We start from the raw sequence: 22994 nt of genomic DNA, 5'->3' as shown, positions 1-22994 counted from the left end.
TTTTATAAAATATACTAAAAAGATTAAAATATGTAAATCAAATTTCACTTTACACATGCAAATCCAATTTCCTTTTATACATTTCAAAAGAATCTAACTCTTCCCTAGCCTCTTATTTCAGCATGAGTTAGCCTAAGTTTTCACAAAAGAAAAATGTTTCTGGTCTCTACAGAATAGTGATCTACTGTCTTTTCCTTTTTATTCATTTACAGTGCTAATAACACAACCAGATTCTAAACTCTAATGAAATGTACTTTAAATGTCTTACCACTTCCAAACAGTCAATGATCTTGGTCAGTTTATCTTCTGGTAAATTCTTCAGCAAGGATACACTTCAAAATCAAAACAAATCTTTCCTTAATATAAATATCTTTCTGAGTTTAACTATAAATATACAAATATACATTATATAGATTCTAAAGTTTTTATATTTATTTAAAAATTATAATGCTCTTAGTTCTCCAAGGTAAACCTTTAAATAACAGAAAACACATAAATAACAGAATTTTATACACATTAGAAATTACATAATATGATATGTATAATTTCATAAGTAAATAAATAAAAATAGTAAGATAAAGGGGAAAATTATATTCTAACAGAGGAAAAATCACATGACTGTCGTTTTTGGTTTTCAAAGTGAATAGCATCTATAAATGTGTTCCTTTCCATATCTCAGTATCTTTTCTATTAGTTTGGGTGAGGAGTTCTGCTTCCAGTGGAGGATCAGATTTTCATCCAAAACCTTGTGATTAAATAAAGACTGAATTCAGAGGAACAGGGGAATTAACATTGAAATGCCCTTTGATTACTAGTCATACTGTGTTGTCCTTTCAAAAATCAATGGTAGCCAGAGGCATGTAATAGGAACATTGTTACAGATAACAATATAGAGAGAAGTAGAATGCTGAAAACTACTATTTTAAAAATATCAGAAATTTCAGTATGATTAATCTATCAACATGATTCAATTGTTCTCTTAAATTTCTCTTTTATTTTGCCCATTTTAATTCAGGACTGTTAATATAATTCCTATAAGAAAAATAAATTATTCTTACCATCTAAAATGTGACACCCCTACAGGAAAAAAATAATGCTACTCCAAAAAATGCACAATTGGATCTGAGTTTGTAAAGGCAGAGAGCTCTAGAATGACTTTTTGCACACATATACCAGAGGCACAGGCCAAGACACATGTATAAGAAGGTTTGCACCTGAATCCTTTGTAATTGCAAAACACTGAAGAAACCTCAGTGTAGAACAGACATTTACACAGTGTTAGAGCCAAGTAATAAAACTCTACAATAGGAGAAATGAATCTTAGTGAAAAACTGAGTTGCAACAATAACACCATTTTCATAAAGTTCAAGCCACAGGCAAAACTATTAAAAAAAAAAAAACAAAGATATGATCACTAAACTTTCAAATGCAATTACTTTCAAGGAGAGAGGATTCAGGAGGAAATGATATAAAGAGGCACATGAGAAATTCAAGGATGCTGCTAATTTTCTTTTCCTTATATTGGGCAATAGTTTCATGGACATTTATTCTGCTATAATTTTTAAAATTTTAATGAATATATAAAAACATAAAAATTTTACAAATTTATGGGTACTCTGTGATATTTCAGTACATGTATATACATTGTACAATGTTTAAGTTGGGGAAAATATTTATCTTCTCATTTATTATTTATTTATGGTTAAAAACATTCAAAATCCCTTCTTCTAGCTTTCTGCAATACTTATTACATTCTCATTATGTATAGTCAGCCTACTGTGCAACAGCACATCATAACTTCTTGCTTCTATCTACCTATACCTTAGTACCACTGATCCACTTCTCCCTATCCCTCCCTTCTCCTACCCTCTCTAGACTCTGGAAACCTCCATGCTACTCTCAACTTTATGAGATGAACTCTTAAGTCCATGAGTGAGATCATGTAGTTCTTGTTTTTCTATTTCACTTAACATAATGATCCTCATTTCCAGCCATGTTGTCACAAATGACAGAATTTCATCTTTTTTCATGGCTACATGGCACATGTGTACCACATTTTTTTATGTGTACATTGGTTGGTGGACACTTAGGTGCTTCAATGAACATGGAAATGCACATGTCTCTCTGACAAAGTTATTTCATTTCCTCTGACTATATTCCCAGTCATCAGGTGACTAGTGTCATAATATTTTGTAATTTACATAAGGACCACATATCTTATATATCAGATTTTATAATAAAAATGGAAATGAAGAAAGAGAGCTTACTGTACATTATGAAACAAGGAAAAATATATTTTGCTAGTTTGTCTCCCTCTTGATGAAATGATAAAAGGATAACCAGAACTTGTCTTTGATTAACACATACTTCATATGAAAATTTAACTTCTGGTCCAAACTGGGATCTATAACATTAGTAAGTCTGTCACCTTAGGGGTACGGTGAGGAAATAGATATGAGGGGAAATATTAGTATGTCTATGAAGGCAGGCATCAGGTTTATCTTATTTACCATCTGAGTTTACAATATTTTCTACCTGGAAATAAATTGAAAGAATGAATGAAGTATCAAAAGGAAGGAAAGAAAGAAGGAATGTATCTTAGTACATTATCTTAGCTCCTTCCACTAGGAACATACTGGACTTGGGGGAAAATTAACTGCTCTGCATGTAGTGGTTTAGGTTTTATCTCAGATGTTCAAACATAACCTTTGGGCACTAGTTATTTATGTATCCTTTATTGGCTCTTGCGTAAGTGTGGCTTATTAGCTTTAAATGCTGACCTGTGTCACTCAGTTGTTGGACTGGAGATCACCTATATTCAGGGAGATCCCACAAAATGATGACTAAGCACTGGCTGGCTATCAGATAAGGCACCTGCTTGTCATTATCGCCCCTCTGCCAGGAGCCATTACTGCCCTTGAAAGGGTCAATCACTACAATTCTATATGAGAACTGATACTTGCAATATCCTACTGATTAACAATGTGTTCCTTCAGGATTTATTGAGCTCTCAATATATGCTAGGCACTATACAGCCCCCAAATCACTGACTTCAAAGGCTTATAATGCAAGATGAAATCACTATGCTGTACTTTAGAAGAACTTAGAATTTATTTTTGGAAACTATGCAATGCATTATTAACACTTATAAGTAACATTTCATTACAGAATGTACTACAGATTCAGAGACTATCAAAACTCTCACAAATGATACAAAAGTAGTTTAAGAAACTTAGATTTTCAAAAACTTTATCTAATTTGGAACTGGTTTTTTAAATTACATAGATATTTGTTTCTCTATAAATTGATGCATTCAAGTAAGTCATTGAGGTACAGAATATTTCACAAAATGATTTATGTTTCAAGGATCCATGTCATCACGACAAGTACAGTAATGTTTTTGGCAAGTTAATTTCCTACAAATAATGTAATAATTTGGAAGACAGTGTGGCTATGTGAATAAAAAAAGAATGTCTCATTTAAAGCAAGGATAGTAAATTAAATTAATTTTAATATTATTCTAAGCAAAGCAATATTAGAAGGGTTAACTTTTTGCTAGCCTCTTTCAAATTTCATATATCTTTCAGTCTAGTGAACACTCTGTTGAATATTTTAGGATTTTTTTGTACATTTTTCTATATTATACACTATGGTTCCATGAATACAAGGGAAAAATTAGCAAGAGAAATAAATCAATACACAAAGCTAATGGGAATCAAATGTAATACTTTTTACTGATACTAGCATTAATTGCAAGGAAATACTTTTTCTCCTTGGTTTAATAATGTGGAAAATGGGAGAAACTATATTAAAATAAATATTCTGATAAAACCGTCATATCCACATTATGGCTACCTCATTGGCTGCACTTTCTCCCAATGTATTATTCTTACCTTCTGAGGAAGTTTCTGTATTGTTCATCTCTAGCTTGAGCTGTCCTCCGCATTATGTTCTGGAAAACCTCTCGATCTAATGCCCATGTTTTAACATTGGTAATAGCTTTAGAAGAATGGAGAAAATAACAAAACATTATTTAGCATCACATCAAGAAAACTTTCCAGAATGTTAATAGGGTGAATTTGCATTTCTTGGAAAATGCATTATTTAAACATGCAAATGGAAGGAAGCATCAAAATAAATACTAATTTTATAAATCATTTTGGCTCTGAAGTGTACCATGATTTGGAATTGGGAGATTTGCTTTCTAATTATCTTTCGGTTAAGATGATATTCAAATGAGTTTGCAATTTCTAATTACACACTACCTCATCAGGACACATGTTAGAGAAGGCCAGTCAACCTGTGGCCAACCTAGAGAGTGAAGAATTCACAAGCAGGTAAATTGAAGTTAAGGATTTCTGTGTGTATGTTTACGTTTTTTGTGTGTCTTTTTATGTTGTTTAGATCTCGTTGCCACAAAAAAAGCCTATATATTTCAAGGATTTCTGAAGTTATTCACATAAAATGCTTATGAATAATTTTTAAAGAAGTTACAAAAGACAGTTTTTACAAAAAACAGTTTTAATAGGAAAGATATTAAAGGCAAGCATAAGATCCCAAAAAGAAGTAGAGTAGAAGTAACAGCTTTAAAAATAATTTAAATGAAATTACAATCGTAAGATTAAAAAAATAGAGTAATGAGAGCCTACAAAATAGATCGGGAACTAAAGATCCAGTTTATCAAACTTTTCAGTGAATTAGAGTTACCATTATATTCTTCCTAAAAATATAGATTCCTGGGCCTCATGACCAGAAATTCTTCTTCATATTTGGAGTGGAGCCCCAGAGTCTGCATTTTCATTAAATATCTCAGCATGTTAATATATGTAACCCAGTCTCAAACACTGAGATACACCACATCTAAATAATTTTGAAGAAAATCCAAGATTGCATGAATAAAATCAGTAGGAGAACTACTTAAACAAATCCTAAAAGTCATTCATGCAAACTCTCATTTCTTTATCCTTTGTGATACTTACATTTTTTTCATTTGATTAATTTTTTTCATTTAATTAATTTGGTTTGATTAATTTTTCTGATCAGAACCTTATGGAAACTAAAAAGCAAACATTCTGAATGAGCTAGAGATAGATGTCTGCGTAGTAAAAGATGAAATGGCAATTTTTAAAATGTTGGAATCATTTAGTTTAAAGCCATTTTTAAATTGTATACACAGGTACCTGAGAGAAAAGTTCTTTTAACTTGAATTGTTTAGAGAAATGCTTCCATATAAATCCTATCATAGGCATAGCATTTCTATGAATAAGAGCATATAGGGGAAACTAAAAGACAAAGGTTGGACCAACATGCAAACCTGACTTAACAAGATAATCTTCTAGCACCACGCAAAAATTCAAAGACATCATTTCATCTTCTGTTACCTTTCACAGAGGCAGTCCTGGTACAGTTGTATAAAATGGCTAGTTCCCCAAATGTGGTCCACATAGGGATGGATGACAGCAATTTCTCTCCTTGGAACACCTCTAGTCGACCCTCTATCAAGTAGAATTTAAGACAGATACAAATAATAAAAATCAACATGTATTTTGTAAATTAAACAACAACCAAATGTATGAAAATCATCCAGGTAAGATATCTTATTATTCTCATTGTAATACAGTGGTTAAAAATACAGCTGAAACCAGCACTGCCACTCACCTTGAAAAAGGTACCTTTTCTGCCTGAAGTTACTTATCAATAATGGGGATATCAATAATATTTCCCATTATTAACAATGGGGAAATATTCATGCTATATTCTACAAAGGGGGATTTTTAATTATCAAATTAAGTTACTCAGCCAGATAATAATTTCACATATTTGTCATGAGAATAAGTTAATATCAAGAAGGAACATAGAATGATGGGTAGCACATAAGAAATGCTACATCAGCCATTTCTAATATTGATTGCTATCACTCTAACAAAACTCCTTCCCTGAAGTGGTGAATGGTGAGTGTTTTGTTTAAAGTTTATACTACCTTATGCAAATTGTAGTACATGAAACAATTGATTTCTTATTAGGAATCCAACCATCATGGTGTTGAAAACACAGAACAGCTGTTCACAGTGACAGAAGGACGATGTGTCATACCTGATAAGCACTTGTCTTGCAGTCGGACTGCCTGGCTCTGGGTCCTGGCTCTACTAAACTATTGGCTGTGTGACCTTGGACAAGTTGCTTCATGGTCCTCCCTGTTATCTAGCCTTTCCAGCATTTAAATGGAATAACTATTAATCATAAAAGCAAGTCACTAGCAAGAGTGTTTGGCACGTGTCTATACTTAGGCAAAGATGAAAGGAAGGGAGAGGCAAAACTGAGATATTCACAATTCTTTTACCCTGGCAGGTCTCATCTCTTTCCTCTTCACATGAAATCTTATCTAACCAAACTCATAAGCCAAAAATACCCAAATTCTTAAAGGGTAATGTCCCTTCCCTTAAAGTATTAGTTTCTTTCTCTAAGTTACCACTGTGTAGATCTGGGTCATCTCTGTCCATCCTTTCATTCAACAAATCTGATCTGAGTACCTTCATTGTTCCAGGAACTGTTTCAGATGCCACAACAACAAAGTGGACAAAAGAGACAAAGATTCTTATTCTGATAAAACTTATAATTCATAAGAAAAACAAAAAGCAATCTCTGTTTTGGTTCAAAATCCCACAGATTAGATATGCAATGTAATAATTTCCCATTACAGCTAATTCTATTCTATCAAAGCCATTTAGTGGTACTGTCCAGTTGATATTACAGATATTAGTGCATTTTAAGCCTTTTCCCTAATTGGTTATGGTTCATGGGACCTGAGGAATGCTGAAGAATTTAAACGGAATACCGAATTTCTAAGTTAATATGCTTGTACTATTTGCTATTCATGCTATATTCTACAAAGGGGGATTTTTAATCATCAAATTAATTTACTCAACCAGATAATTAAACCAGGCAAATCATTCTTTAGATGACAGCATAATTAATTCAAATAAAAAACCATCCAATTTCCATTTCCATGTGTGCTATATCTCTGATCTCAATAGCAACATAGATGCTGACATCTGTTCAACCTCTTCCCTCCCCAAGTTTTTCATCAGAGTTAACTGGCAAGGAACAAGATGGGCTGACATGAGTTTCTCATGCTCTCCTAGCAAGTTCCACAAATATTTGTTACTTAATGACCTATCTTCTCTTCCCAGAATTTTCTAGTGTGGCTAAAACAGATGTAAAATGCCCAAGAGAAAAGTTGCATGAGAGAAAAATTGCTCCAGATCACCTGTCCTATAAAGCTGAAGGCTGTTTTAGATATACTTGGTTAAATAAATTATTCAAATTTAAAAAATTATGGGCTGGGGTTGTGGCTCAGCGGTGGAGCGCCCGCCTAGCATGTGCAAGACCCTGGGTTCGATCCTCAGCACCACATGTAAATAAAATAAAGGTATTGTGTCCAACTGCAACTAAGAAAGTAAGTAAATATTTTAAAAAATTAAAAAATTTAAAATTTAAAAAATAAAGACTGACTAAATTAAGGCTATAATGCATTAGTTGAATAGAATTATTACTTGGGAATGACCATATGACTTTAAAGCTGCCTATAAAAATATATGGCAAATAATACACAAATAACTATAAAAGTAGCATGTTTAAAGAATCAAAGTATATGAAAATGATCTTTTGTACATTATAAATAGAATAATACATAACTATTAGATTGTTTAGAAAGGCACCTTATGTCCCACACCTAAGGCCCCAAGGAAATACGAATAAAGGCAACTGCTTAGCTTATCAAGAACTTCCAACATAAAATAGATCACATCATATCTCAATTTACCACACCATCTGGGTAAACCAATTTAACTTTCTTTCCTAGGCTTGGGGCAATTCAGAATTTAACAAGGCATCCAATAACCATAATCCCTGCTCAGATAATTTCTCGCTTCTATATCTAAAATTTTTTTTGAGTAGTCCTTATATAACTTTCTAGCATGTATGCATGTTCAAGTGATCACAGATAAAGGAAGCCATTTAATTAGTTCTAAAAACACCAGTTGTTACTGTAAGGCACTCTACAGATTTGTCTGTTGGTTAAATGTACCTAAATTATCCTTTGAAATCATTGGTATATAGCCAAAATCATTTCCAAAACCACGATATTTTTTCCTGGTATAATTATCTAAAACTAAACATAAGCAGCTGTATTTTGAATGGAAGCACTTTTTTTTGCAGGTGGCACTGTAATTAAAAATATGTTTCATAAGTTAGATTGCCTAAATTTGCATTTTGCCTTCACCACTTATGAGCTGTGTGGCCTTGGATAACTTACTTAACCTCCTGGGACATATTCTCTGTTAGTAACATAAAGATAACAGCACTTGCATTATAGGGTTGGTAAGAAAATGAAACATGACCTCCCAACTGAGTGTTGAATAGAATGTCAGATATATAGAAAGCATTCAGTAAATATTAACTATTGCCATCATGATGATTAGATTAACAATGTTGCCATTTCATGAACTCTATTAGATTTCTACAAATAGAGAAACTGGTTTTGTACTTTTATAAATATTTGCAAAAAAAAAAAAACACAAGACAATAAGCAAAACATTTGTTATAGGATAACTGAAAAAAAAATCTGCAAAACCCACCTGCAAGCACAAATATATGGTTTCCTGGTTCTCCTTGCTTAATAATGTAACTGCCTTGCTGGTAGTTTCTCCCATACATGCATTCCACCATGTCTTTGATCTGCTGAGGATCCAGTCTCTTCAGGAACTGGTTTTTATTAAGGGCATCTGTAATGAGCTTCTTCTCACTGGTGTAATGGGAAAGAATTGTTAATTACAATTAATTATTTTTTTATTAATTAAAACCAAGCTTTACTATCTAGATTTAATTCATTCAGATTCTCCATATCACTACCAATATACTTAATACTTTTCCCGCAAGAACACAAATAATTTTAGCCCCACAAAATATCTCATCCTTATGATTCCTAATACCTAACATGTAAAACTCTTCAAAATTATTTCCCATATTTTTCTGGTAGTTATTATTACATGAATTTTAATATTATTCTTAGTTCTATCACCACACATGTAGCATCTCTCAATAACCCTACCAAAAGGCACACAATTTTCAGATGAAAAGCAAGTCTGGTGAATATGAGGAAGTTGTGTTAACGGACTACAACACAGTATTCCTTCGTTGTTGTATGCATACAGCTTTATTTATATCTTATTTAATCCTCACAAATATCCTATGAGGTAAATGTTATTCCTGTTTTATAGAGAAGTAAACTAAGAGGTAAAAATCAACTTATTCCTTGGATGTTTTAAATCTAAGTCTGTGATGAAGTCTATGCTGTTTCCATTCCACCCACTGCCTCTTCTGAGGAGGAGAATTGGCTCCTGTGAGGCTCTTTAGATTTGATCAGACATAGAGGGTAATGGTGAAAATCTTTACTTCCTTAGATTCCACTCTAAGTACATCTAGACTGAACCTATATTTGCAATGTCACACCCTAGTCATTCCCCAAATTCAAGACTTGCTTGGTCATTCTAGAACACTCTGCTTTCTATTGAGGGGAAAAGGTAGTTGAAAATAGCAATTATCATCAGTTTGAAATGTTTTAACCCACATACACACTTTATTTGTAGATATCACATAATTATTGAACTAGAAGGAAAAATGCTTTAGAAACTTTCAGAATCTTTGCACAATGTACTTACTATCTAATTTTCTAAAATAGCTTTTTAAAAAAAAAATTTCATCCAAATGCTTTGAACACTAGATTTACTGTTTGAAAACTAGTGATCTTTTTCTGAGTTCTTCAACATAAGGTAAGACTTCATGGCATTAGTCACTGTCTTCAGATCCCATCAGCAGACCATTTGGTTACATGCAGGAAACAGAAAGAGGTCTCATGCATAGACTGTCCTTCTTCCCCACAGTGACCCAATCATCCTCAGAGCCATCCAAGCTCATTCAAGACCTTGAGAACTTCCTTTCCATGTAAAAAAACCAACAAATGTTGTTGATTTCCTGAACAAAGTATCACCAGTCTCCATTTCATTTTTTATCTTCAAAGATGACCCCATAGTCCAAAACCAAATCCCAGGTCTAGAGAAATTTAACACCTTTATCCGGGTTTTCAGTGTCTACCCTCTTTTCCTTACAGTTCCTCTTGTACTATATTATCAGATGGATCTTCCTAGGGAAAAAAAATGACCAACAAATTTCATTCTCATTTCACCCTAGTCCCATTTTTCTTTTATCCACTAAAGCAACAGTTCACTCAATTAAAAGATACTGAGTGAAAACTTTTGCTAGATCATCTTCTTGGTGCAAATGGTAGAATTTTGGTCAATACCAAAAAATAAAAAGCTCATGCTTCTGTGTCCTTTTCACGATAGTATATGATATTCCAGTCACATATTTCCTTGATGCCCACATATTCCAATTTCCAGAAGTATGTTCCAAGAAACACTGCTTCATTATATGGGAAAGTGTGCTGAGTTTAAGCAGTTTTAGATACAAGCACGCTTAAAAAAAATCAAGTAAGTCTAGCAGTAAACAAATATGCTTAAAACAACATTTCCCAAACCTTGGTGTCTTTTTTATTTTTTTTTTATTTTTATTTTTTTAATTTTTTATTGTGGGTTGTTCAAAACATTACAAATTTCTTGACATATCATATTCGACACTTTGATTCAAAACAGACACTAGGATGGCAAATTGTAAATCAATGGATGTGTAACTGATGTGATTCTGCAATCTGTGTATGGGGTGAAGGTGGGAGTTCATAACCCACTTGGTGTCTTTTTTAACTTCTTCATTTTGTCTAACTTCTGTTAACATTCCATGGAGGTACCATGAAATACCATTTCTTCCAGAGAAGAAAATATATATATCCCATGATCTAGTATCCACCATTTCCCATACCATAGCTCCACTCTACCCATCTAGTACCATTAGTACCCAAAACAAATGCTTTCTATGGGAGGCTGGTATCCTGTCTTCTAAGACTGCCAGCTTTACCTTAAGGCTTGGAGCATGTCTTCTCTTCTAATTTGATTTAATTTCTTCTCCCCTTAAGCAAAACAAAAGCTGGCATTCAAGCCACATGATGAAGGAGGGGCCCTGATCAACACCTAAGATTTCAGGTGAGACAATGAAGGGCTATGACCTAGGGGTAAGGACTAGCCAAACCAGACTCATCAAAACAGTCTAGCACCAAACCATAAATCAAGTACCAAAAACCAAAACCCTATTTTGTTTAAAATAATTTTCCCCAGCCCCATTGCCTGCCAGAAGCAAAGGTAAATCTTTTCTGCAAGAAGCTCACAAAAATCTCAAATTTCCTCTATAGTTCTTCCCTGAGGAATATCTGACATGACATCAGAAATTACCAAGCAGACCAAAAGATCCAGTGTCTAAAGACCAGCAGGAAAAACAATAGTAGAATTAGATCCAGAGTAGATAAGATATTGTACTTATTGGAAACAGACTTCAATATAACCATAACCAGTATGTTTAAGAAAATCAAAGACAAAATGAAGAATGTGAACAGGAAACATGAGTCTTTTTAAAAGATCAAGTGGAAATTCTAAAACTAAAAAATTTAGTATCTGGTGCTGAGAACTCAATAAATGGCTTTAAAATCTAATAAGATAAAGGTAGAAAGAATTAGAAACTAAATATGTACAGGAATAATAATATAACTATGAGGCAAACTGGAGAGAATACAGAATGGAAATAAAGCAACCTCCCTCCCCCCCAAAAAAGTAAGAGACATAGGAGGCATGACAGAGTAATTAAATGTTATAATCTGGGCCCCTGGCACTAAGGAAATAATTGGGATAAAACAACATAGTAGGGAATCATATTCAAGAATTTCCTTAAATCAGTGAAAAGACAAACCACAGACAAGATGTACTATAAATTCCAAACCAAATAAATACAATTAAACCATATCTAGGCCCACCATATTGCTGCAAACAAAATACAAAAAGAAAACTCAAAAAAGCAACAAGAAATGAAGAGACACATTGCCTTCAAATGACCACCAATAAATCTACCTTAAGAAATAACAGAAGCTAGAACACAACAGAATATCTTCAAAGTGTTTCATAGAGCCTATTTCAAAATCTTTACCAAGTGAAAATAGCCTTCAGAAATGAAAGCAAAATGTAGACATTTTCAAAAATGTTTTTGCATTGGCAATAGACTTGTAAGAGTGGAGAGCGCCAGATAGAAGGAATATGATCCCAGATGAAAACTGGCAAAAGAAAAAGCAATGAAAAAAGGAAGTATGTGAGTAACTAAAGGCAGCCTGTCTTTATGAAAGAGCAATTACAATATGTTGTGGAGTCTAAAATATATGATGAATAAATGAATGAAAATAGCCAAAAACTGCAGGAGAGGGAGACAATAAGTGGAGTTAACACAATAGGAAGGTCCAGAAATTGATAAAGGTACTAATTTATATTAGAACTTTAATAGAGTAATGAACAAATAATTTAGAGTGATAATATAATATTAGTCAAAGAATGCTTAACTACAAAGGCAAAAAATAGATACAATAGAAAAATATATGCTTAACCCAAGAAAATGGCAAGAAAGTAGAGGAAAAGAAATGGAAGAAGTGCGACAAATAGATAATAAATAGTAAGATAATAGATTTAAACACAAATATTTTATATTTGTGTTAAATATGAGCTAACTAAATTGAACATGATTGTCCAACTGACAAAATAAAACAAAAAATACACACCAAATGAACGTTAATTAAAAGAGAAGTGCTTTAAAGATACTAGTATAGAAAAGTTGAAAGTAAAAAATGGAAAAAGATATATTAAGCACTGACTAAAGAGAAAATTTTTTTTGCTACAGGAAGGTAGACCTTAATGAAAAATTAAACTTCTAGAAATAGTAATATTTCATATTGATAGCACCAGGAATATGCAAATATTCTATCTATACACCTAGTTAGCTATATAAAGCAAATTTGACAAAAGTAAAAGAACTTGATTAATCTTCCACAATAATTTTGGGAAATTTTAATATCTCCAAGTAACTAGAAATAAGCAGACATTGGAAACTAGATGATCTAAATAACTGATTATCAAATTTTACTTAATTTCCTGATCCAATTAATATTTTTAAAGTCTATATTTAATATATTTGAAATATATACTCTTTTCAAGTGTATATACACCTCCATGAAAAATGACCATACTGTGATCCATAAAGAACCATAAAGTTTCAATGAATTTCTTAAGATCAAAATAATATGGAATATATTCTTTGAATATAGTAGAATGAGTTAGAAACAATAACAAAAAATATAAAATTCTCAATTTTTTATGATTGAACAATACATTTCTAAAGACCCCACTGGTCAAAGATTAAATCACCAGGTAAATCAAGTAATGTTTGAAATAAAGTGTAGTAAACTATAACATATCAACACTTATAAAATGTAATAAAAATGATGCTTAGAAATTTTTAGTATTAAGTAGATATAACAGAAAGGAAAAAAGTTATAAATAAAATTACCTAACTGTTCCTCTTAAAAAGTTAGAAAATGGCAAATGACACCAAGAAGGAGAAAGAGGGGGCAAATAACAAAAAAGATGCACAGAATGATAAAATAAGGAATAATACAATGAAGAAAATCCACACAGTACCAAAATATTTCTATGAAAAGATTAATAAAACTGATAAATTCTTGGCAAGATAAGGGAGAGGAAAGAATATGATTACTTATACTGGAAATGAGAAGACATTACTATAGATACTACAGAAGTGAAAAAATGAATGAATAATATCAACAACTATTTTGAGAATTCAGATGATATGAAAAAATTCCCTAGAAAAATACAGCATAATAAATAAAATGCAAGAAGAAATAGGAAATCTGATTGGCAGTAAAGAAATTAAATTAAAATGAAACTACTCCAAGAAGAGATTCTAGATCCAGAGAACTTTACCATTAAATTTTCTAGGCATTTAATGAAAAATAATACTAATATTACATGATCTTTTCAAGAAAACAGAAAAGAAGGATTTTTCTCAACTCATGCTATAGTGCCTGAATAGCCTGATAATAAAAAAACAAATTAACAGAAAGAAAACTGAAAGTTAATTCCCTAAAAACATAAATACAAAAGCAAAATCAAGAAAAAGTAGGTAAAATAAATATTCTAGGTCAGAATGAAAATTAATGAATGAAATTAACCACATGAAAAGAATAAAGAAGGAAAAAACGCATATCTAATTAAATGCAGAAATAGTTGATAAAATGAAATACCTGCAATTATTTTTAAATTTAAAATATTGTAGCTTATAAGAATAGAGGGGAAATCTTATCTGATAAAATATCTATGGAAATTGATATGATGATTCTAAAATTGTTAAACACCTACAAGGCTCAAGAATAGCCTCACAAAATTGAAGAACAACAACAAAATCAGATAATGAATATCAAGAATCATTAAAATATAAATAATTAATAGAATGAAATAATTACAAGAACAAAATAATTAAGAGAATATATTATTGGCACAAGAATGGAGAAAAAGACCTTTGGTACAGAATTCAAGGTCCAGAAACTGTCCTACACATACAGAGATACCTATGTATAACAACAGTTGTCCTTCTGAACTATGAAGGGAAAAACAGGCTTCAGTCAAAGATAACACTGTGAACTATTCACAGTAGTTTTCCTTAACTAGTAAGGAAAAGCAAACTAAAGCTACAATGAGATACCACAACAAATGCACCAGAACAGTGAAAAAGACTGAAGATGCCAAATGCTATTGATGGTAGCAATATTTCTTCAACAACTTAGGAAAATATTTTGCAATGTATGTTGTTTGAACTTAGAAATAATCTACTGCTCAGCTATTTCACTTCTAGGTTTATAACTACTGTAAATCATACATAAATGCAACAAAAGGTGTGCAAAAATGTTCATGGCAGCATTATCCACCCTAGTTAACCACCAGAAGCAACGAAATGTCCATCAATAATAAAATTGATAAATTGTATATAGTTGTACAATTGACATTATACAGTAATGATAATTCATAAGACACTGCTGTGGACAAGTACATAAATGAATCTCACTATATAAACAAAAGAAGCCAGAGTCTGAAGAGTAGATCCTCTACATTTTTATTAAAATAAAGTTCAAAAATATGAACAAAGTAGTCTAGAGCAATAATAATACAGCTAGTAGCAGTGTGGATAATGGATAGAGTTTGGAAGGGGGATGGAGACTTCTGAGATTCTGGTAATGTATTTCTTGATGGGGGTTACATGGATGTATTCATTTTATTATTGATACACTTCAATAAAATATTTTTTAAAGTGTATGGCTTGGGAGTAAAAAATCCTAGGCTCAAATCTCAGTTCTGCTACTTCCTAGCTTCATGATCATGAACAAGTGTCTTAACTTTTCTGAATCCCAGATTTCTCATCTATGACTTGGGCACAGTTATTATACCTACTTCACAGGAATATTAAGCACTTGAACTTAGAAAATGTGGCACTAAATACTTACTATGTACTAATAGTATTAAGTATAATGATAATAGTATTAAGTAGTTAGCACTAGAAGTAGTTATAGGATTTTTTTTTTCTGGGGGAAAGAATGGGACATGAAAAGTTTTGGAAATCACAAAGCAACAGAGAGACACTTCCCAAGACCCTCTACTCAGTTCAAAGTTCCTCCAGTAGAGCTGGATTTCAAATTCATACCCATCAGAGGCAATATCAGTAATCCTGTTTTAGTCCTTTTATACCCCCAACTTACATAATCAACATTCCTTCAAGCAATAAATTCCCATCCTAAGTTGATTTCAGAAAGTTTCTGATGTCAAAGTTCACTTCTAGTTCCTGTAGTGTGAGGCTCTCAATCTTTGTTTTCCATCCGGTATCTTACCAGTCTCGGTTCTCTGTTTCTGTCACTGTATCTTACCAGTCTCGGTTCTCTGTTTCTGTCACGTAAAACCATGTTATCTTGCAACCTTCTTTGCATAAGTCTCAGTGCAAAGCTGGGGGCCAGGAGACTCTGCCTTCTTTCATATCTATCAAGAATTTCTTGTGAGCAAAGGGCATGTAGCAGCTTTACTTGTATGGTATTTCATAGCTTTATTATATGTAAAAGTATAAAGCACAGGATAACATGTATTTGTTATATATAGGCACACGATCTGGAGCTGGAATGCTCGGGTTTGAGTCCAAGTTCTGTCACATACTAACATGGAACCTGAGGCTAGTCACTTAACTTCTAAGTCTTCCAGTTATAAAACAATAATACACATAGTCCACAGGTCACAGGATTTCAAAGAGTATTAAAATAGTTAACAACATAAAGCACTAAAGACAGCACCTAAAACATAATATACATTACCTAAGTAAGGGTTAGCTATTACTGATTAATCTGAAAGTTACCAGAAACTTGAGAACAGTGTTAGTACAGCTGTAAAAACTCTATTCTCTCTACTTAAAACCTGTCTTCATCAAGGGAGATACTTTGAAATGTGGGTAAAACTCCTAACAATTTAGTCCCTCTGCTTGTTCAGTCTCCCTGTGCTCAGTACTCCCAGGCCCACTGAACTACAACTGTCCCCAAACATGCCAGCCTACCTTGTCACCCTGCAGTCTACTCCTCCCTCAAAACAGCTCAAGATTTTCTCTTTTATGGAGGTTTCCCTGATCCTGCCATTTAAAAAGTATTCCCTTCTTCCTTCCAATGCCAGTCTTTTAGAATATTAATCACATAAGACTGAAAGTTTAATTTCCTGAAGAAATTCTGATCTTCAACTCTGGATGTAACTATGCTTTCTGCATCTTTTTATTACCTAAGAAGATGAACAACTAGAACTGTACCTGGCACACATTAGGAACTTAACAAAATCAAGAAAGCTGAAGGACATTCAAATTCTCTCTCTTTGTTTAAATAAACTCTGTAAATGGACAAGAATCTGAGCCAAAATGTCAATCACCTGATAAATAAGGAATAGATGATAAACAGGCAAAGTATCTCTTTACTTCTTATCCTCCCCCCAATAAAATTTTCTGAGTGATAAACCAACAAAAAAATATCTAATGAAAGCAAAGATTTGTAAATGAAGAAACTAGCATGAGAAAGATGAGGTCATTCTGTGGATAATCAGAAAATAGGCATGACTTACTCCTGTCAGTTCTTTTACCTATTGCCCATGTGATCAAGCACAGTTGTAATGTAATCATGTTTGCTGTTACTTCATGCTCACAACAACTATTTCTCTCTCTCTTTTTTAAGGTTGTGCAGATAATCCTATTCCCATGAGCATCAAAGAACAGGGTTTGATAATGAAATGTTGAAAACAACCAAAAGTTACAAGGAAATTAATCTGACACACTCAATGATATGCATAATCATCATTGTGTGGCATGGCAACTTGGTATAAATGGAAAATCATTCCTTTAAGTGTAAGTAATTAGTACTGGTCTTAGATCATCAAACTAAATATTTTGAGAATCAGCTGCAGGGAGGGCTGTTCCTATGACACAAGGGTCCTCAATGGTGGTTTTATAAATCCATACACCTGGGCTCTCACCTCAAACCAATTTAACCAAACTCCCTAGGGGAATATTGTTTAACCAGACTCCCTAAGCATCAGTATTATTTAATATTCCCCTGGTGATTATTTATTAAGAAATATAGCTGTAAACAAGAAAACACAAGGGAATTTGAAGTTGTCCCTTCTGTCTATTTCCACAGCACTGAACTGGGAAAATGCTTTAATTGATGACTCACCAAGAACTCAATCAATTAATACTAAGTAACAATAACCGATTAACAACAATTAATTAATGTTTGTCACAGGATTTTGACATAGCCTATTCTCCTTTGTGATATTACAAATAAGTACAAAAAATGAGTAAATCCTTATTCTCCTCTTCTTCTTCTCAGCATCCTAATGTAAATCCTGAAACATGGCTGGGTATTTGGGAATACACTGTCAAGTCATCCCTAAAACTCTGGACATTTTTTCAAAATTTCCTGATGAAATGTTCATACCTAAAATATACAGTTTATTTTTGATTGAACAGCTCAATAACATTAAGTATATTCTAATTGTTCTGCAACTAACACCACCAGCCATCTGTACTTATTTTTCTTATCTTCCCATTCCTGTACTTATTAAACACTAACTCTGTTACCTCCCTGCTTCTTGCCACTGGTAACCTCCATTAGAATGGAGACTCAAGTCTCTATGTATTTGACTATTCTACATATCTCATGTATGTGGAATCATAAAATATTTGTCCTTTTTGAGTCTGGCTTATTTTCACTTTATATAACATCTTCAAGGTTCGTTTATGTTGTATATGGGTCAGAACTTCCTTTTTAAGGCTGGGTAATATCTCATTGTATGTACATACTGCATTTTGTTTCTCCCTTCATCTGTTGGTGAATATTGGGTGGCTTCCATCTTTAGCTATTGTGAAGAATGATGCGAAGTACACAGATGTTCAAGTCCATATGCATGGACTTTTCATACCACTACAGCCAGCATTCTCAACCAAGGAATCTCACTTCATGGAAGCCAAAGAGCCTTGTACGGTGTGCTGAAAGATGGCCCCATGAGCTCTATGCCTGTAGTCATATCCTTGTATATCCTCTTCACCTTGAGTGGGGACAGAGCCGGTGACATGGTCCTCATCAACAAAGTGTAGCAACAGTGATGGGAGGGCCACCCCCAGTACAATACCTGTCTTAGCCAAATATCAAGCAGATCCCCAGCTGGTCTTGATGAAGGAAGTTGCCCTGTGTTGAGAGGGCTTAGGGGAGAAATTCTGGGCAGCCCTAGAAGCTGAGAGTCGCCCCAGCTGATAGCCAAAGAAATGGGGACTGCTGTCCTACAACCACATGAACTTAATTCTGCCAACAATAACAGAAGCTAGGAAGAGGACCTGTCCCTCTAGAAAGTTCTGGAAAGTAACACAGCCAGCCAAACCCTTGACTTGCAGCTTTGTGAGACTAAGCAGGTGAACTAAATAAGGCATACCTGGACTCCCAATCCATAGACACTCTGAGATAGTGGGTGTCCATTGTTTAAGCTGCTAATCATGTGGTAATTTATTACCCAGCAATAAAAAATTATTATATCTGGATTTCCCTGAGTTTCTATTCCCAGGAAGTTTAAATAGGGCCTTGTTCTGCTCACTTTTATTTCCTCTTCTCATCTGGAGAGAGGGGACTCGAAGCTCCAGCTTTTTATTTCCCTCATATTTTCTAGAGTTTGATCTGTAAATCTCAAAAGGACCATCAAAGCTGCTGCTTGAAATTTACCAATCAAAATTGATTTGGTATAGCAACTACAACAACAAAAATCACTCTGGAAAGATTAAATGGAGTTAGTGGGTGCTTGATCACTCCTGCTTTAGTATAAATTATGTATATAAAATATCCCCTGGTCATCTACTCCTGGGTATAGATCTCACAAAAATATTTAAAAATTAAAAACTGTCAAGACTGTGCTGAAAAACCTTGAACTAACAAGTACTTTAAAGACAAATTAATTTGGAGTAAAACTTTAAAGTAAAGCAACAGTTTTAGTTAAAAGAATAATTGTAAGAAATGTATCTTCCACAATGAGGGTCTTTAGATCCTCCCAAAGGGTCTAAAAACCTGAAAGGTTTTATCCTAATCTTCAGATCTTTTCCCCTTTGTGAGAATTTCATTGTAGTTTGAACCCTAGAAAAAGTCAGATGACAGGAGCTGAGCTGACTTATCGAAAGAAGGGAGGTTCTCATAACTGCAGAGCTTATGAGCAGGCAAAGGCCAGGGGCCCTGCTTCCTTCTGACCTGACCGCAAGGAGAATAAAGGCTGCTGTCTTCTCAACTCAACTATTTCTGTTATGGTATTTTCTGGGTATCTAGCAATGAAATAGGCAGTATCTGGAATAGCATGGAAGGTTTTTGAGTCAAAAATTGGGTCAGAAAATAGGAGCCCATCTCAGAGGACACTTAGAAGATACAAATGAGGAGAGCTGGCAGCTCCTGCCCAGGCCTCCAAGACAGTGGTATGATGCCAGCACTGCTCAATTCCAAACTTCCATGGAGCCAAGCAGATCCACAAACTATTGTTAATATCTTAAAAGTTAAGAAGATAGCAAGCAAAATAAAGTGAGTATCAGTTTCAGAGTTGCTCTGATACTGAGAATGGGGGAAGATTCGAAAGGAAAAAAATAAAAGTATAAATGAAAAAAAAATGAGACAAGGAAGACAAAGGGAAGAAGTGGGGAAAAAGATAAGATTTAAAAATGAGCCTGCTGATTCGATATTTGGTAAATGTTGACCTGAATGTGTTAGTCTGAAAGAGTAAAGGGAACCTTGGACTTTCTAGCTAGTAGTTGAAGCTATAGGGTTAAAAATTGCTATGGGTTTTCTGCAGCATAAAAATAGCATAAAGTGTCCTTTTAGGAATGTAGCCCACAGGGAGAACTGCACTTCTGACTATTCATAGCAGGGAGGTATCAGTCCTGAGTGTTTTCAGAGGCTTCCTTAAACATATTTCCTAACACCTAGTGACAGACTGGAAGTTTTGAGGAGCAAAGGGCAGATATAAACAAAGCACAGCATCTGGTTGAGAGAGGGAAGAGGTGGGCAGGCTGAGTGTGTCCTTTGACTCCTCGAGAGAAGAAAGGGCAGAGGCAGGAATTGAGAGGGGCCAGATGCCAGCACTTGCAAAGGCTGCCAAAGCTTAATGGACCACATTTAGATGACAAGGCAGGTGCCACTCAACTGTAGCCACCTTGTTAACTTCTCCCTACTTTTGATTTCTCCCTTTCTTTGAAGTTTAACAGCAACTCTCACCCACCCTACCCCGGCTGCACAACCCCAAGGGCATCCATTCACACTGGAGGCTCCACAGTCTGGATATGTGTGCACTGTGGTAGGGAACACACACTGGACATCAGGCAGACTCACTGGAAACCGGGTTCTACAAACTGTCCACATTACAACCTTCAGCACATTGATGAATGACTCCCTTTAGGTAAGATGGAAAAGTAACACCACCTCATTCCACAAGTCTAAAGCCCCAGTAGATGATGGATGGGAAACAACCAATGTCTAATAATTAGTTGATAACTTAGCTTTCTCATCCCATCCCTCCACAGCTAGTTCGGATCTGGATGCCTCTACACACATTATTGCTATACAGAATAACTGCTTGTTTTCAAACATCTATCTTTCACAAGACATATCATTTAGCTTCCTTCACCCATAGCTTCTAGCTATCAGATTACCACAAGATTGGACCTTTTTCTTCTTTCATTCTTTGTACAGAGCTTCATTTTCTTTTTCCTTTTTTAAAAACTCAGATTAAGCCAGGCACAGTGGCTAACACCTGTAATCTCAAGTGACTCGGGAGGCTGGGGCAGGATGATTGCCAGTTCAGGGCCAGTCTTGGTAACTTAGTGAGACCCTTAGCAACTTAATAAGACCCTGTCTCACTAAAGAGAAAAGGAAAAGAAAAAAAAGATTGGGGATGTAGCTCAGTGGGAAAGTGCCCCTGGGTTTAATCCCCAGTACCCATAAATAAATAAATAAACAAATGGATGAATACATAAATAAAGACTTAGGTTAAGGTTGTAATATTTATAAGTACATGCACCAATTTTTTGACTATTCAATAAGTCTGTACATACACTCTTAAAAATATTTCTATCAAAACAAGATATATAACTTTTCATACAGCAACATGTAAGTTACTAATTCATGGGCAACAAATCCTAGAGCTTCCCCCCAGCAAAATTTCCCTCAACTTGCAAACTGAGACCATAGCAGCACTTCTGGAAGCACAATTTTCAGGGAAAAATAATAGTAGGCAGTTGTTTCTAAGCACAGCATTTTTTTAAATCTGTTTCTAATTACATATTTAATTTTTTGTGCCAAGTCTTTCCCACTAAAATGTGAAAAGTCCTCCTCTAATTTTCATCTCTGAAAAAATTATATAGGACTGGTTAGAGTAGAACCTGATAGCAGGTTTTCAGGTTTTGAATTCTGGTTCCAAAATTAAAACCTGTGTAACCTTAAACAAGTTATGTAATTCGACATGTCTCAGTTTTCTCATATATAAAAAGGGGACAATGGAGCTGGGACTCAGTGGCAGAGCACTTGCCTACCACAGGTGAGGCACTGGGTTCGATCCTGAACAGCACATACAAAAATAAACAAATAAAACAAGGGCATGCTGATCATCTACAACTACAAAAGAAAAAAATTTAAAGGGGGGTGATATCTATTATCTTATAGGTTTATCATGAGAATTATATGACCCAATATCTGTGAGGCATTCAGAATGGGCTAGCACAGATTAGCGATGTATAAATATTGTTTCTTTCCATAGAAACTTTCTTATTTAACAAAGGAAACACATTTCTCCAATGCACTATCAGTGCTGCTTTAGAAAACGAGCACAAATAATAACAACATACTCTCCCTCACTCCTTTTCCACATCTTATTTAAATGTGTGACTCACTTGCATTTTCCACTTTTACCTATCCTGCTCCTGGGGCAGGAATGACAAATACAACTAATTGTCCTTCCTAAAACTGGAGCCAACATCTGAAGTCAGATGGCAAGTCTTTGTTTTATCTTTCCTTTTCATGAAAGAACAATAGTTTCAAATGATAGTTTAAGCATTCTTAGCAAAAAAAACAGTCATACAGCTACTTGCCAGATGTCTCTGATTAATTTTCCTGTGTTCCACCAGACATTCAGCATGAGCCTGTAATTTTGCTCTGCCAGTGCTGAAGTTTGCTAAACGATGTCTCTACATAAACAGAAAACTTAATTTCAGTAAAAGGTCTGACCTCTGGATGTGTGGTTGTCTCCGTGCTCAAAGCAGGTTGGAGATGGACAGAAAAGCTATCTGCTCTTCTCCCTGTCCTTCTTTACCACTGATATCCAGTCTTCAGCCTTAAGAATCACTATACG

The 22994-nt window shown here is 34.2% G+C and overlaps 1 protein-coding gene across 2 annotated transcripts in view; it reads right to left on the bottom strand.

Moving 5' to 3' along the window:
* Prkg2 (protein kinase cGMP-dependent 2) overlaps window positions 1–22994 on the bottom strand; it is a 100335-nt gene that overhangs the window by 61798 nt on the left and 15543 nt on the right. For both annotated transcript variants that reach the window (XM_015499250.2, XM_015499251.2), the window contains exons 3-6: window positions 8637–8803; window positions 5382–5495; window positions 3894–3999; window positions 269–332 (exon numbers count right to left, since the gene is read on the bottom strand). In XM_015499250.2, coding sequence (XP_015354736.1) covers window positions 269–332; window positions 3894–3999; window positions 5382–5495; window positions 8637–8803 — 451 coding nt within the window. The remainder of the gene's footprint in view (window positions 1–268; window positions 333–3893; window positions 4000–5381; window positions 5496–8636; window positions 8804–22994) is intronic.

The sequence above is a fragment of the Marmota marmota genome, unplaced genomic scaffold (assembly GCF_001458135.2).
Source record: "Marmota marmota marmota unplaced genomic scaffold, marMar, whole genome shotgun sequence".
Lineage (NCBI taxonomy): Eukaryota > Metazoa > Chordata > Mammalia > Rodentia > Sciuridae > Marmota > Marmota marmota.
Note: the sequence above shows the minus strand (reverse complement) of the source record. Positions and strands in the feature narration are given on the sequence as shown.